Source organism: Eriocheir sinensis, chromosome 53 (genome assembly GCF_024679095.1).
Source record: "Eriocheir sinensis breed Jianghai 21 chromosome 53, ASM2467909v1, whole genome shotgun sequence".
In the NCBI taxonomy this organism is placed as follows: Eukaryota; Metazoa; Arthropoda; class Malacostraca; order Decapoda; family Varunidae; genus Eriocheir; species Eriocheir sinensis.
This window is the reverse complement of record NC_066561.1, coordinates 9,934,939-9,949,600: the sequence shown is the minus strand read 5'-3', so window position 1 is coordinate 9,949,600 and position 14,662 is coordinate 9,934,939. Positions and strand designations below refer to the sequence as shown.

Genomic DNA, 14,662 nt, shown 5'->3' with positions numbered 1-14,662 from the left:
ATCCACTCCCTAGGGTCATCTACTGATCCTAAAACTAGATAATAAATAAATAAGATACAATATGAAAATAATGTGAATCTCTTTTTTTATATATTTGATTCCTCTATAGTAGTACTTCAACACATATACATTAGTAGAAAAATATTGCTATAAGTACATTTTGGTATAGTACAATCTGAACCTTCCTATACACCTCACACATGCATGGATAAAAGGGTTCTGGCATATCGGGCATACGCAATACATTAAATACATTGATTGTCTCCTTAACATATCAAATATCACCCTGGTTGGCAGATTCTTGGATTTTCCTTCATAAAAACTGTATATACTTGTGTTGGATTCAATATTTTAACTTGTTTTTCAGGACAATTTTAAGATATTTTACATTTCTGGGTGTTCGTATAACATTCTCAAATATGTTTAAGCCTTGGACGGATTGATCTTCACTAAACATCGACCTTTGCATGAGTAAATACAGTAATAGATACATAACTATATTTACGGCCCTGGAAACAAATCTAAAAAGTTTCCCTCACATACAGACACCCTATTTTAAGCAAGAGACAATGTTATTTCTATGTCTTGAGGCCAATATGACATCAGTTCACCTTCAAACGTAATCTTGAGACCTCCCTTCAACGGGCTAACTGGTGAGCGCTCTTTGCTGCAGAACAACCTGGGCTAAGACATAACAGAAGCCTCCTCATCTTAGCCTCAAAACCTAGCCACTGTAAGTCATAGTCACATGTATTTATGGTAATGTTTCCTGTGTGTTGTGTTGATTGTGCTGATAGTGTGTTGTGTTCTGCTGGAAGAGAGAGAGAGAGAGAGAGAGAGAGAGAGAGAGAGAGAGAGAGAGAGAGAGAGAGAGAGAGAGAGAGAGAGAGAGAGACAAGATGAAAGGAAGAGGGAGGGAAGAATAAAAGAAGTAAGATGTGGAGAAGAAGGAGGAAAATCAGTAAAGAGTGAGAGGAAAGGGAAGAGGAGGAAAGGCAAGTTAAGTGTGTGTTATCTTCTGTTATGCTGCTAATTCAAGTGCATTATTAAAGGACATAGTCAAGCTTATATCGTGAGTGTGTGTGTGTGTGTGTGTGTGTGTGTCTAGGGGGTCAGCGAGGTGGGCTCACTAACGGCCCACGTGTGAGCAGGGCCGGCGGGGTGAGTACCAGCGCTCTGCGAGTTCTGGAGGTTGAGGTGAATGCGTCGGATATGCTTTTCCAGGTGGACGTTTTGCGAGGCGGCGTAATTGCAGTGCGGGCAGCGGTAGGGGCGCTCACCCGTGTGTGTGGTGAGATGCCTGCGCAGGTTATATGGCTGCCCGAACTGCTTCCCGCACACAGGGCACATGAAAGCCTGTTTATCCGAGGGCGCCACTTGCCCCAGGTCCGGCGTGCTGCCCCTGGGAGTGCCGCTGCTGGAGTAAGGGGAGAAGGCACTGCCAGAGGGGGCTACAGGGGTGGCAGCGCACATGGAGGTGTTTCCGGAGATGAGGGAGGCGAGGGAGGTGGGGGAGCTGGCCGAGGGGGGATGGCGAATTTCCACCACAGGGATGAGGGCCCCAGGACGGACATTCTCCCAGCCCTACAAAAAATAAGTCCTTTGTCAGTCTTGTACAGTCATGGAGTCAGTCAGTCAGTTGGTCAGTCAGTGAAAGGGGAAAGGTTGGTAAGGGAAGACTGTCAAATGGTGAGGAAAGAGAAGAAAAGGAGGAAGAAGGGGAGAGTGAAGAAGAAAGAGAAGGAAAGAAGGAAAAGGAGGAAGAAGGGGAGAGTGAAGAAGAAAGAGAAGGAAAGAAAAGAAGGAAAAGGAGGAAGAAGGGAAAATTGATGAAGAAAAAGAAGGAAAGGGGAAAGGAAAAGGAGGAAGAAGGAAAAATTAATGAAGAAAAAGAAGGAAAGGAGAAAGGAAAAGGAGGAAGAAGGGAAAATTAATGAAGAAAAAGAAGGAAAGGAGAAAGGGAAAGGAGGAAGAAGGGAAAATTGATGAAGAAAAAGAAGGAAAGGAGAAAGGAAAAGGAGGAAGAAGGGGAAAATGGCAAAGAAAAAGAAGGAAAGGAGAAAGGGAAAGGAGGAAGAAGGGGAGACTGATGAAGAAAGAGAAGGAAAGGAGAAAGGAAAAGGAGGAAGAAGGGAAAATTAATGAAGAAAAAGAAGGAAAGGAGAAAGGGAAAGGAGGAAGAAGGGAAAATTAATGAAGAAAAAGAAGGAAAGGGGAAAGGGAAAGGAGGAAAAAGGGGAGACTGATGAAGAAAGAGAAGGAAAGGAGAAAGGAAAAGGAGGAAGAAGGGAAAATTAATGAAGAAAAAGAAGGAAAGGGGAAAGGGAAAGGAGGAAGAAGGGGAGACTGATGAAGAAAATGAGGGAAAGAAGAAGGAAAATGAGGAAGAAGGGGAGACTGATGAAGAAAAAGAGGGAAAGAAGAAGGAAAATGAGGAAGAAGGGGAGACTGATGAAGAAAAAGAGGGAAAGAAGAAGGAAAATGAGGAAGAAGGGGAGACTGATGAAGAAAGAGAAGGAAAGGAGGAAGGAAAATGAGGAAGAAGGGGAGACTGATGAAGAAAAAGAGGGAAAGAAGAAGGAAAATGAGGAAGAAGGGGAGACTGATGAAGAAAAAGAGGGAAAGAAGAAGGAAAATGAGGAAGAAGGGGAGACTGATGAAGAAAGAGAAGGAAAGGGGAAAGGAAAAGGAAGATGATGTCAGTTGTTAATGAAAGAGAAGAAAAGGAGAAAGAAAAAGGAGGAAAAAGATGACATTTGGTGAGGAAAGAGAGAGAAAGGAGGAAAGAGAAAGGAGAAAAGGAAGAAGAAGATGCTGTCAATTGATAAGGAATGAGAAGGAAAGGAAAGAAGGAAAAGGAGGAAGAAGGGTAAATTGATGAAGAGGGAGAAGGGAGAGATATCTTTATACAGGAGGAGGAGGAGGAGGAGGAGGAGTAAATAAGAAAAAAAAGTGAAAGATGAAAAGGGGAGAAAAAAGGAAGGAAATAAGATGAATAGAGGAGAGAGAGAGAGAGAGAGAGAGAGAGAGAGAGAGAGAGAGAGAGAGAGAGAGAGAGAGAGAGAGAAGGAGGAGGAGGAGGAAGAGAAGGAAGAAAAAAAATAAACAGGAAGAATGAGACAAATAAGGAAGAGAAAAAATGAGGAAGAGAAAGTGGAGAGAGAGAGAGAGAGAGAGAGAGAGAGAGAGAGAGAGAGAGAGAGAGAGAGAGAGAGAGAGAGAGAGAGAGAGAGAGAGGAGAGAGAGAGAGAGAGGAAAAATACGCGACAAGAGATTGAGGAAGAGAAAGAGATATGTGAAAGTATGAGAGAGAGGAGGAGAGAGGGAGAGAAGAGAGAGAGAGAGGGAGAGAGAGAAAGGGAGGGAGAGGAAAGGAGAGAGAGAGAGAAAAGGGAGGGGGAGGAAGGAGAGAGAGAGAGGAGAGAAGAGAGAGATAGAGAGCGAGAGAGAGAGAGAGAGAGATAGAGAGAGAGAGATAGAGAGAGAGAGAGAGAGAGAGAGAGAGGGAAAACAGGGGGAGGGAAGAAGGGAGAGAGGGAAAACAAGGGAGAGAAAGCAGGGGGAGGGAAGGGAGAGAGAGGAACAGGGCAGAGGGAGGAAGGAGAGAGAGTGAAACCAGGGAGAGGAAGGAAGGGAGAGGGAAAACAGAGGGAGGAAGGGAGAGGGAAAACAGGGGGAGGGAGGAAGGAGAGAGAGGAAAACAGGGAGGGAGGAAGGAGAGAGGGAAAACAGGGGGGAGGGAGGAAGGGAGAGAGAGGGAAAACAGGGGGGAGGGAGGAAGGGAGAGAGAGGGAAAACAGGGGGGAGGGAGGAAGGGAGGGAAAACAGGGAGGGAGAGAGAGGGAAAACAGGAGGAGGGAAGAAGAGAGAGAGGTAAAACAGGGGTGAGAAAAAGGGAGAGAGGGAAAACAGGGGGAGGGAGAAAGGGAGAGAAAACAGGGAGGCAAGAAGGAAGAGAGGGAGGGAAAACAGGGGGGAGGGAAAGGAAAAGAGGGGAAACAGGAAGGGAAAGGGAGAGAGAGGGGAAACAGGAAGGGAAAGGGAGAGAAAGGGAAAACAGGAGAGAGAAAGGAAGGGAGGGAAAAGAAGAGCAAGAGAAAACGGGGGGAGAGAGGGAGGAAGGGAGAAAACCAGAGAGAGAGAGAGAGAGAGAGAGAGAGAGAGAGAGAGAGAGAGAGAGAGAGGAGGGGGAGAAGTGAAAGGAGGTGTCACTGTCGAAGGTTCAAGGTCAGCAGTGAAAAGAACCGCTCGAGTGAGGAGGGAAAGTTATTGAGTTGGAGGAAGCGGAAAAGGAGGAGAGAGAGAGAGAGAGAGAGAGAGAGAGAGAGAGAGAGAGAGAGAGACGGGGGGTGGGCGGGGTAAGAGCAGATAATCGAGGTTGAAAAGATACATAAGAAAGTTGCAAGCAGGAGGAGGAGGAGGAGGAAGAATAAGTAGTAGTAGTAGTAGTAGTAGCAGTAGTAGTAGTAGTAGTAGTAGTAGTAGTAGTAAGACGAGGCCGAGAAGGAAGAAAAAAAAAAATACAGCAAAAGGAAGATATCACAACAACAACAATACAGGTCAGGTCAGGTCATAATCACGTGGAGGTCATATCGTAGTAAACACACCAAGTAAGTATATGTACAGGAAGGAAAAAAAAAAAAACACAGCGTGGGACAGTAAGCGTGAAGAATGTACCAATGCAGTCTCAGTGTGCCTTAGAATTAAAAAGTCCAGGTCCCCTAAACCAAATAATAAACAAATAAATATAATAACTAGGTCCGGCTATACCCCAAAACACACTAAAGTCTCCTCTTCCAGCAATTATGATAAAAGACAATGTTCACGATATGGCAAGAGCTTCATCATACCCTTCCTTAACCTCTTTTATATAACACGTAATTTATATATTTTACCCCAAATATACACTCTCAAACACTCTCTTTTTGGTCAATTCTTCATAGTTGATTGATAATAGTGGCCCATTAAGGCAAAGAAATGAATGAGTGACGCAACGGTCCACTTTCATGCTGTCACGATAAACAGGTTCGAGGTTAGGGAGTGAAGATCTTGCCCAGCGTTGCCAAATTGTCGTACTCTGAACATTGCATTTATCATTTTTAGGCTCCAAGACTGTCGTAACCACACAAATAGCGATAGGAAATTAAAGTTAGCGTGAAAACTGTTAAATATTGATGGTTTTCGTTCTTTTTTGCAATAGTTATCGGTCAGAAACTAAAAAATGCAATGAGCCGAGTACGATATTTTGGCAACTCTGATTTTGCCATCGTCTGAGCACCGTTTTCAAGACTCGCTGGGATGGAGTGTTTATAGTCAGGCCTCTGTACACGGCTGCCACACTATGCATAACCTTGATCCATGTTGGCTGCGGTGCTCAAATGTACATAGTGATTGCTGTGTGCGTGTGATCTATATATAAAATCATACGTAAGTGAATGGGTGAGGGAGGGAGGAATAGAGATTGGGGGGATTTAGAGTGAATATATACATGAATCTTTACTTTATCATTGCCATTATTATCATTATTATTATTACTATTACTACTATTCTTTTCATTATTATTATTATTATTATTATTATTATTATTATAGTTTACGGAGGGAGGACATGTTATACAAGGTCTCATTTTCTTCCAGTAAATAATTATATGCATGAATCTTTTCTTTTTATCATTTTTGTTATTATTATTATTACTACTATTATCATTTTTATTATTATTATTGCATTTTATTATAGTTTACGAAGGGAGGACATGTTGTACAGCGCCTCGTTTTCTTCCAGTGCGAGCGAACTTTCTTCTCTGCTCGTCTTCAGTGAGTCATGTCTGAGAACGTGTTGCTTGGCACGTTCAGAGCTTCCTCCACTTCATTAATTTCATACGTGACCTGTAGCAAATTTCACCTCAACTCTTGCTACCAATGATGTTTCTTTCTACTTTCAACACTCACAAATTTACTCTTACTTTATTTAATAGCTCTTTATATGACTTTTTTTTTTCCATTCTTGATTTATTTGTCAAGATCCATTTGTCATTATGCATATTTTTTGGCAGTTTATGTATTCTCAACAAACTTCTTGATTTCTGTATATTTTTCCAGTCTTCATTTCATTTATTTATGTATCCATTTGTATTTTGCAAGAATTATCAGCCTAATCAATGTATGTCAAGAGTATATACACAGTCATATCAGCCTTGTTTATAATGTACACAAAACTATATTATATCTAAGTGTGTCCATTCTCCCCGAAGTCAGGCACATAGAACCGTTTATTGTCCGTTCCTGCGACTCTCAAATACAATGTTCACGCTTTGGCATCAGCTTCGTTCCTCTGTTCCTGACCCCTTTATCGTGACAGCATGAAGTGAAAAGGTGCATTATCAACTTCTCTGCGAAACATAACTGCACCATTTTCCCTTGATGGCGAAAATAGCACATCTGATTACATTATATTCCCTTGCGGGTGAAAAAAAACATCAAGGGAACAGGTCATAATAGTCTAAAGGAACATTGTAACGGAGCTGTTGCCATAGAGTGATCATTGCTTCTTTCAGAGTCGCTGGAACGGAGTAAAGTCAGTCAGTGAGTCAGGCATGCAGGCAGGCAGTCAAGCAGGGCAGGAGAGTCAGCAAGTCAACCCAGTGAGTCACAAGTCAAGTACCGCAGCAGAAGATCAAGAGAGAGTCAGATAGGAACCCAAGAGTTAGGAGATAATCAGTCACATATTTCATTTTCATTTGTTTTCATTTGAGGTTGGTCAGTTTTCAGCTTCATAAAAAAATGGGATGGTTTGTTCTTTCTTGTCTTTTATATTGGGATAGAGAATACAAAAAAAGGAAATTCTTCTTTTGTCAAATTAGTCTGCTTAAAGCTTCTTCATTTGTCTAACGTTTCATTAAAGAAAAGTAGAAGATTTGTTTTGTCCGTCATTCAGTTTGATATAGAGTAAAACAAGAGAGGAACAGTACGTCAATTATATATAAAAAAAAAAAAGTCTTCATCCATACAGATCGTTTTGTAGACTCCAGGAAGGAAGGAAAGAAAACCCAACACACATATTTTCCTTTATTTCCTTTATTATTTCCATTCGCTTAACAAATCCTTCCAATACTGATATATGTAAAAAAATGCAACACTGAATATCACCCCAGAAATGACGGCGGTGCTCGTTCCTCGCATTCACACAAACAAGATGACAATGAAGTCAAAATTATAAATGTTTAGAAGATCGTGAGTACAATATTGTGCTGGAAAATAAGAATTGTAATGTTTTTTTTTGCTCCCGAGATGTAAATACTATGCCTTTATTAATCTACGTGTTTATATATATTCTTTTTAAGCTCGTAAAGTTTCCTCGTCGAACGTTCAAATGTCAGTCTTGTACATCACACGTGGGGAGGAAGACGTCCGGTTAAGCGCTCCACGAGGCTGATTTGCTAACTATTTTACTTCGTTCTCCTACTGTTGAATTCCGAGTCTTTGTGCGAGTGACAGAAGAGAAGAAAATAACAACGGATTCCAGTGGGGGGATTTTCAAGCTGGTTGTTCATAGGGGGCAGCATTGTACTCTTTCGCCCCCATGTCTGGAGCAAGAGATTGAACCCCATACAAAGGGATCGGGAAGGACAAGTGCTGCCCTCTAGTGTTGAAATGAGAAGTAGCATTTCTTTCTTTTTTTCTCATTCCGTCACGATAACTTTTTTTTTACATTTCTTTTTCTTTCTATCTATTTCCACTAAATATTTCTGCTTTTTCCTTCTGCTATTTTTCATTATTTTTTTCGTGTTTCTCCTTGAAGATCCTTGGGAATGTTTTTGTTGTTGTTTTTATAGTTTTTTTTCTCATTCCTTTCATCTGTTTCGTATTATTTAAACCCTATATTCCAGTTTTTGCACGTTTTATCTTTTCCAACTTTCATACTTTCTCAATTTTCCAGTTTCCGTCCATCAAAATCTTCACTTTCTTCCCCATTTCCTTTCTCTCTGCTTTTCACGTCAGTCTTCTTCCTCTTCTTCTTCCAGTTTTTGCACGTTTTATCTTTTCCAACTTTCATACTTTCTCAATTTTCCAGTTTCCGTCCATCAGAATCCTCACTTTTTCCCCATTTCTCAACTTTCCATGTCAGTCTTCTTCCTCTACCCTACATCTTCATATACTTTCTCCTCAATTTCCCGTCTTCCATCATTCATCAATTTCCAACCTTCATTTTTCTCTTCAGCGCGCCACGTCACGCTAACAAAGATGCCATCACGCCTGCCTCCAGTCCTTCACTTCCTTACGCCCTTCAGGCCAGCGCGGAGGAACAACACCAAGGGAACACACAAAAGGAACAACAGCCTTACAGGAAGAGCCTTAAGAGAATAAACACACACACCAGGTCAGGTTCAGTCTATTCTGGGAAGGCAAAGGGGGAAGGATATATCGAACACCTTGCGAAAACTTCCTCTCTCTCTCTCTCTCTCTCTCTCTCTCTCTCTCTCTCTCTCTCTCTCTCTCTCTCGTGCATAGCTTATGGAGATTCTCTAATAGTATCAAATTAATGCATATCACTCCCTTACTTCACGAGTAGAAATTAATATTAGGAAAGATCTTAAAGTGTTACCAGTCGCGTAAGAGATGGATACCCTTTCGAGGCGTATAGAGGATCAGACACTATGAAAAGTCAGCGTATTGTGGGTTATGGAGGGGCAAGTGGGTGGTGAGATGGGTACTTCAGACCTGACTACACTCTCTTTACTTCACTTATATTTCCTATCACATCAAGTTGTCATATCTTCAGTTTTTCTATTCGTTCTATCATCTCTCGTCTCCCTTCCAACCTTAGTTTTCCTCCCCTCAACTATCCTTACATTCCTATTCTTCTCATTTAGATTATTCTGTTCTAGCTTCTTCCCTTCTTCCTTCCGCATATTCAATCCCTTCTTCGTAACGCCCTTCTCTCGTTCCCTTCCCTTCTTTCCCTCAGTCTCCCTCCTTCCTACGTTCCTTTCCCCTAACGCTCTTCCTTGAACAATCTTCCTTCCTCCCTGATGCATCCATTTCCCATTCCCTTCCTTCCCGCTTTCTCTAATCCCCCTCCTCTACCTTCCTGGCCCCCTGCTTTTCCGGGTATAACAAATGGTTGGGGTGGTGTGAAGTAAGCTCTTTAATATAGGACTCGGGGAAGTATACAAACGCAATACAAACCAACCGTGTATTTAACTAAGTATGTCCCTCCTCCTCCTCCTCCTCCTCCTCAAAACTCCCACTGTACATGAATTTCTGGGTCAGTTTCTTGGATACTTCGCTTAAGGGAGAACGAGAATTAAAATAAAACTCCTGTATGTGAATTACTGTCCTACTTAATGCCCAAAATAGAGTAACTACTTTTCTACAAAGACTCTTCAGTGACTCCAATGGCAACAACCTAATTAGAACATAAGAGAATAATAAAAAAAAAAATACCTACCGGATGACATTACCATCATCAACATCACCTTCCTATATAAGTACACGTCCTCATCTCTTTCCCTTATTTCACCGTAACTCAGGACACCGGTGAACGAACGAAACATATCTCCTCAGTGCGTACAGCCTAGTAAGATCGCTTTGGTTACGCTCTTTAGTAATAGTATAACAGCACGAATTATCAGGAACTTAAGCGCAGCGTCTGGGGGAGTTGTCTGTGGTGGGCAAGATGGATGGATGCTTCGATTGTGGTATTACTGATGTTGGTGATAGTAGTAATCGTAGTAGTAGTAGTAGTGGTAGTAGTGGTGGTGATGGTGGTGGTGGTGGTGGTGGATATGGTGATGTTGCAGTAGAGATAGAGAGATGTAAAAGGGAGTAAGATACAGGCTCCTAGAGTTGATGAAGAGAAGAGAGAAGAGTATAAGAAGATCAGAGAAGAGAGAAAAGGTAATGTCACAAAAGAGATAAGGAAATATATAGAGGGCGAGGAAATAAAGGATGCTGGAGAGGAGATGAAGAAGAAATAAGAGAAAAGAGAGATGCTGAAAGAAGAGAGAGACGAAGCAATGTATAGGGCGATGATATATGACGTAGAGAAATAAGAAAAAAAAGCAGAGAGAAAAGGTAATGTTACAAAAGAGATAAGGAAGTACAGAAGGCGAGATAAAGGATGCTGGAGAGGAGATGGTGAGGAAACAAGAGAAAAGGGAGATGCTGAAAGAAGGGAGAGACGAGGCAATGTATAGGGCGATGATACATGACGTAGAGAAATAAGAAAGAAAAGCGAGAAGCTGAGAAAAGAGAGAAATTGAGAGAGATACAGAATTACAGAGGAAGAAGTTCGACAGTTAGATGGCACAGTATAAACCACTCCCTTATATAGCTTTCAACCATTCTATCCGTTCTCTCACAGCGTTAATGAATGGGTTTAGAGTAATACTGTGGCGGTGGTGGTGGTGGTGGTTGGTGGTTGGTGTGGTGAACGTAGGAAGGTGTTCTGTGTGTGTGGTGGAGTTGATGGTTGTGTGGACTTGGTATACGAAAAAGATGAGACTTAGAAACGTAAAACAGTAAAAGAAGAAAAATGAAAAGGTAATATTATCCAGATCAATGTATCCTTTTTGGGCATAGTCTCTCTCTCTCTCTCTCTCTCTCTCTCTCTCTCTCTCTCTCTCTCCTCGGGTGGTTCAATAATTGGTTCGCTTTACCCACAAGGCTCGGCGACGGTTTAACCAATAATGAAAACGACTTCGGAGGGAGAGGACACGAATGAAGGAGGAGGAGGAGGAGGAGGAGGAGGAAGAGGAAGACACATTTTTGGCTGGTATCACAAGACACTTTGCCTTCTCACATCAGCAATATCTAAAGGTCAAAGGGGGCATCAATCAGGTTCTAATGAATGTTTGTTTATGCTCACGGTACAGAGGAAGGGTCAAACTACCACCAGGGTCATAAAACTACCCCTGGAAATGCCCACAACTCCTACGAAAGCCTTGTCAAATACGTGTTCTTGGGCGGCGAACTGTCTAATAATATGAAGCTTTATATCATCTACCTTACTCTCCCTTTTTCTCCCTCTTCTCGTATGCTTTCCTCTCCCTGTATACTCCCTCTCTCAATTTACCTCACCCTCGTTACTCCTCTCCCTTCTCCCTCTCCCAAATCTTCCTTCACTCTCCCTCTCTCTCCACTCTCAAAAGCCTCCCATCACTCTTCCAACCCCCTCTCCCTTCTCTCATACCTTCCCTCTCTCCCTTCCACTCTCACAAGCCTTCCATCACCCCCCCTCCCCTCTCTCTCTCTCTCTCTCTCTCTCTCTCACACACACACACACACACACACACAGCTGCCGTTCCTATACTCTACCATTAGTTAACTTTAAAAATATGCTTCAAATTACTGGATTTAATTACATCACTTGCCTTACTCTCTCCTACCTATTCCTCTTTTCCTCCCCTTCGTTCTCTCTCCCTCCTCCCTATCCCCTCTACTTCCCCTTCTCTCCCTCTCTCTCCCTCTCTCTCTCTCCCTAAGCTGCCACACACACTATCAATAATAACTTTCCGTATGAGGGAGTTTTGCAAGGGTTGGACTAATACATTTTTTTGGGTACAATTTATCTCTCTCTAAATATATTGTTTTAAAAAAGAATATCCCAGAGGGTGTGGTAAGCCCTGAGGTTGTGGAGTCAATACTGATGCTGGCCTAACCCTGATGCTTGCCCCGTATACCCCGATGCTGCCCTATTGTATGTGTAAGGTCGGTATTCTTAAACGTCTCCGGCTCCATTACGACTGTGGGATCGGTGAGTATAAGGGACGAGACAGATCGTTTAGATTTAGCCGGATGAATGGAGTGTACAGTCAGGATATAAATGGTCAAAGAATTCAATCCCTTATACCCGAAAGCTGCCGAAGAGTGTTAAGCTTAAATCAGGGTATAAATGTCTCAAAGAATTCAATCCCTTATACCCCTATACTGCCCTGGCGTCTGTGAAAGTGTGGGATCGATGAGGATAAGGGATGAGAGAGAACATTTAATTTAGACGGATTAATGGAGTGTACCTTATACCCGAAAGCTGCTGTATATTGGATATGTGTGTGTGTGGGGGGGGGGGGGGGGGGATTCAGTATAGGGGATGAGTGGTGAGTAGATTAACAGTCAGGGTATAAATGGTTCAAATACTCGATCCCATAAACCCTTGCACGTGTGTATTAATGTGATTCTCTATAAAGGGGATGAGGTGTGAGCTGCCTTAGAGTAATTTGCATGTGTTTTTTCGCTTTAAGTGGAATGGTTTTAGGGCCAGTTTCACAGTTCCCCATGACGGGTTAGTAAGCTCCCAAACCAATACCAGAGCCTTTTAAATTTCCTTGTATAGTGTCTAGTGTTTATATTTAAGTTCACAAATTTGATGAAACTATACAGGAAAAGTCTTGTGTATTTAGTGTGGCATCGAAGACCTCACCATTTTGGATTGTATGGGATTCTATAATTTGGTTCGGGCTGTTACGAAGACACTGTGTTGGACTGTGAAATCGGCTCTTAGTCAGGGCACTGATAGCTTAAACATATGATCAGAAACTCTTGTAAACTGTCTAATAATGCTTCTTCTCAGATAGCTTAAACATATGATCAGAAACTCTTGTAAACTGTCTAATAATGCTTCTTCTTTCACCTGTGTTTTGCCGTATTGGTGGAATTTATACAAATGGGGCATAAAATAAGTTACAATACGTCCTTATACTTCACAAGGCCTTCCCACTACAGATAGCTTAAATATATGATCAAAAACTCTTGTAAACAGTCTAATAATGCTTCTTCTTTCACCTGTGTTTTGCCGTATTGGTGGAATTTATACAAACGGGGCATAAAATAGGTTACTCGTATGTCCTTACAGTTCACAAGGCCTTCCCACCACAGATAGCTTAAACATATGATCAGAAACTCTTGTAAACAGTCTAATAATGCTTCTTCTTTCACCTGTGTTTTGTCGTAGTGGTGGAATTTATACAGACGGGGCATAAAATAGGTTACAATACGTCCCTACACTTCACAAAACCTTCCCATACACATCACAGTCACTCACTAACTTACAAACGTTCCTCTCACACGAGCCAAACTTCCCAATGTCATGCGGTTGTGTTGGCTTCATGAAAACGTTGCTTGCATTTTTTTTCGTTTATTTTCTCGATTTTTTTAAAGGTAATCTGACTGCTTTTATGGTTTTATGGACTGAGGTAAGATTTAGTTGTTTTCTTATTTCTTTATTTTGCCTTTCCTTTGTGCTTGGTGGTTGTATTACGTATATATTTTGGTTTCTCTTTGTGTGGTTTGTCCTGTAAGAGTAATGGTTCCCTGACACGCCGAGACGTTCACTAACAGCCTATGGGATTATAATGGTTTCCGCTAAACGTGCCTCGAGGCCTTCACAGTCTACGCAAAAGCTTTCCCTTGTTGAGTGTGTGTCCTACGCAAAGCTGCAATAATTATTAGATCCGTGAATCAAAAGAAAACGGGCAGAGGGATAAACAAATGTCATCTCTTTTTAGGCTACCCTTAAACATTAGTGTAGTGTGTGCAGACCAGTGTGAGATCCTTGTGTTGTAGGGCTGGTGTAGGCCTGACGCGGCCCCACAGCCACAGCCCCACACAGCCGCGCGGGGCCGCCACTGTATTGATCCAGCCTCGCCTCCCCCACGCGGTTCCCCCACCCCTGACGCTTGCGTGCACCTGGCGAGAGTGTGCGTGCGCCACACACACACGAACACACGCACCCAACGTTCGGATACATCGGCACAGCCTCAGCTTCCACCACCACCGCCGCCGCCGCCGCCAGCACCCCCACGCCGGGCGACGCGGCTCCCTCGTCCCTGTGTCGTGTTTACGTTGGTTTATCTGAACGGCCGAGCGAGTGGCCGTTGCGGTGATCGTTTTCTCTCAAGGTAAACAAGAGCCCCGCCGCTCCGTGCTCCCCCTCCTCCCGCCCCTGAACAAACAACCGGCTCCCGGCCCGGCTGTTTGCTACGGCTTCGGCTTCGGCGTCCGGGTTTTGCGTGTGGAAGTTTGCGTGCAGGTGATTGCGTGTCAACAATCCCCGTGGCGTCCGAATCCGTGCCTCGTGGCTTCGTTTGCGAGAATCCAGCTCCAGCCAGCTCCTCCCAGGACGGCGAATTTTCTCAACAGACGCAAGTACGAGAGTATTGCTGGCGGGGCCGTGGGGCGGGGGAGGCAGGGCTGTAGCTAGTCCACCCATGAGGCATACTCGATGCGGTGGCGGCGGGCGACGTGGGACTTGAGGTGGGATCGCTCGGAGGCAGCATAGGGGCAGAAAGGACAGGGGAACGGCCGCTCGCCTGTGTGTGTTCGGATGTGGCGCTGGAGGTTGTAGGGCTGGTCGAACCCCTTCCCACATAGGGGACAGTGCCTCCGGTAGCCATCGCCCATTCCCTGAAACAGAACAGTCGCTCAGCCGCCACCCCACACACCTCCCGGCCGGGCACACTACTCTTACACATAACGACATAAAACTACTACCACTTAAGGCATCACCATCCTCCTGCTCCTCCTTCATCACGTTCCCCTCCTCCTCCTCCTCCTCATTCATTCATTTGTTTCTCTTCCCGTCGTCCTCATGAGCATAGTACTCTTGTTGTTTGCATCGTTATCGCGGCTTGTCTCTCCCTCGCCGGGTTCGCCACGCAGCATCCTTG

At 43.5% G+C, this 14,662-nt stretch overlaps 1 protein-coding gene across 6 annotated transcripts in view; it reads right to left on the bottom strand.

Moving 5' to 3' along the window:
- LOC126983360 (protein tramtrack, beta isoform-like) overlaps nt 1-14,662 on the bottom strand; it is a 76,948-nt gene that overhangs the window by 18,786 nt on the left and 43,500 nt on the right. The window contains exon 5 of one of the 6 annotated variants that reach the window (XM_050836095.1): nt 826-1,584. The exons of the other annotated variants lie outside the window; for them this stretch is intronic. Within the exon in view, the coding sequence (XP_050692052.1) occupies nt 1,105-1,584 (480 nt within the window). The 3' untranslated portion in view covers nt 826-1,104. Of the gene's footprint in view, nt 1-825; nt 1,585-14,662 lie in introns of those variants that run through there. 6 annotated transcript variants of the gene reach the window in all.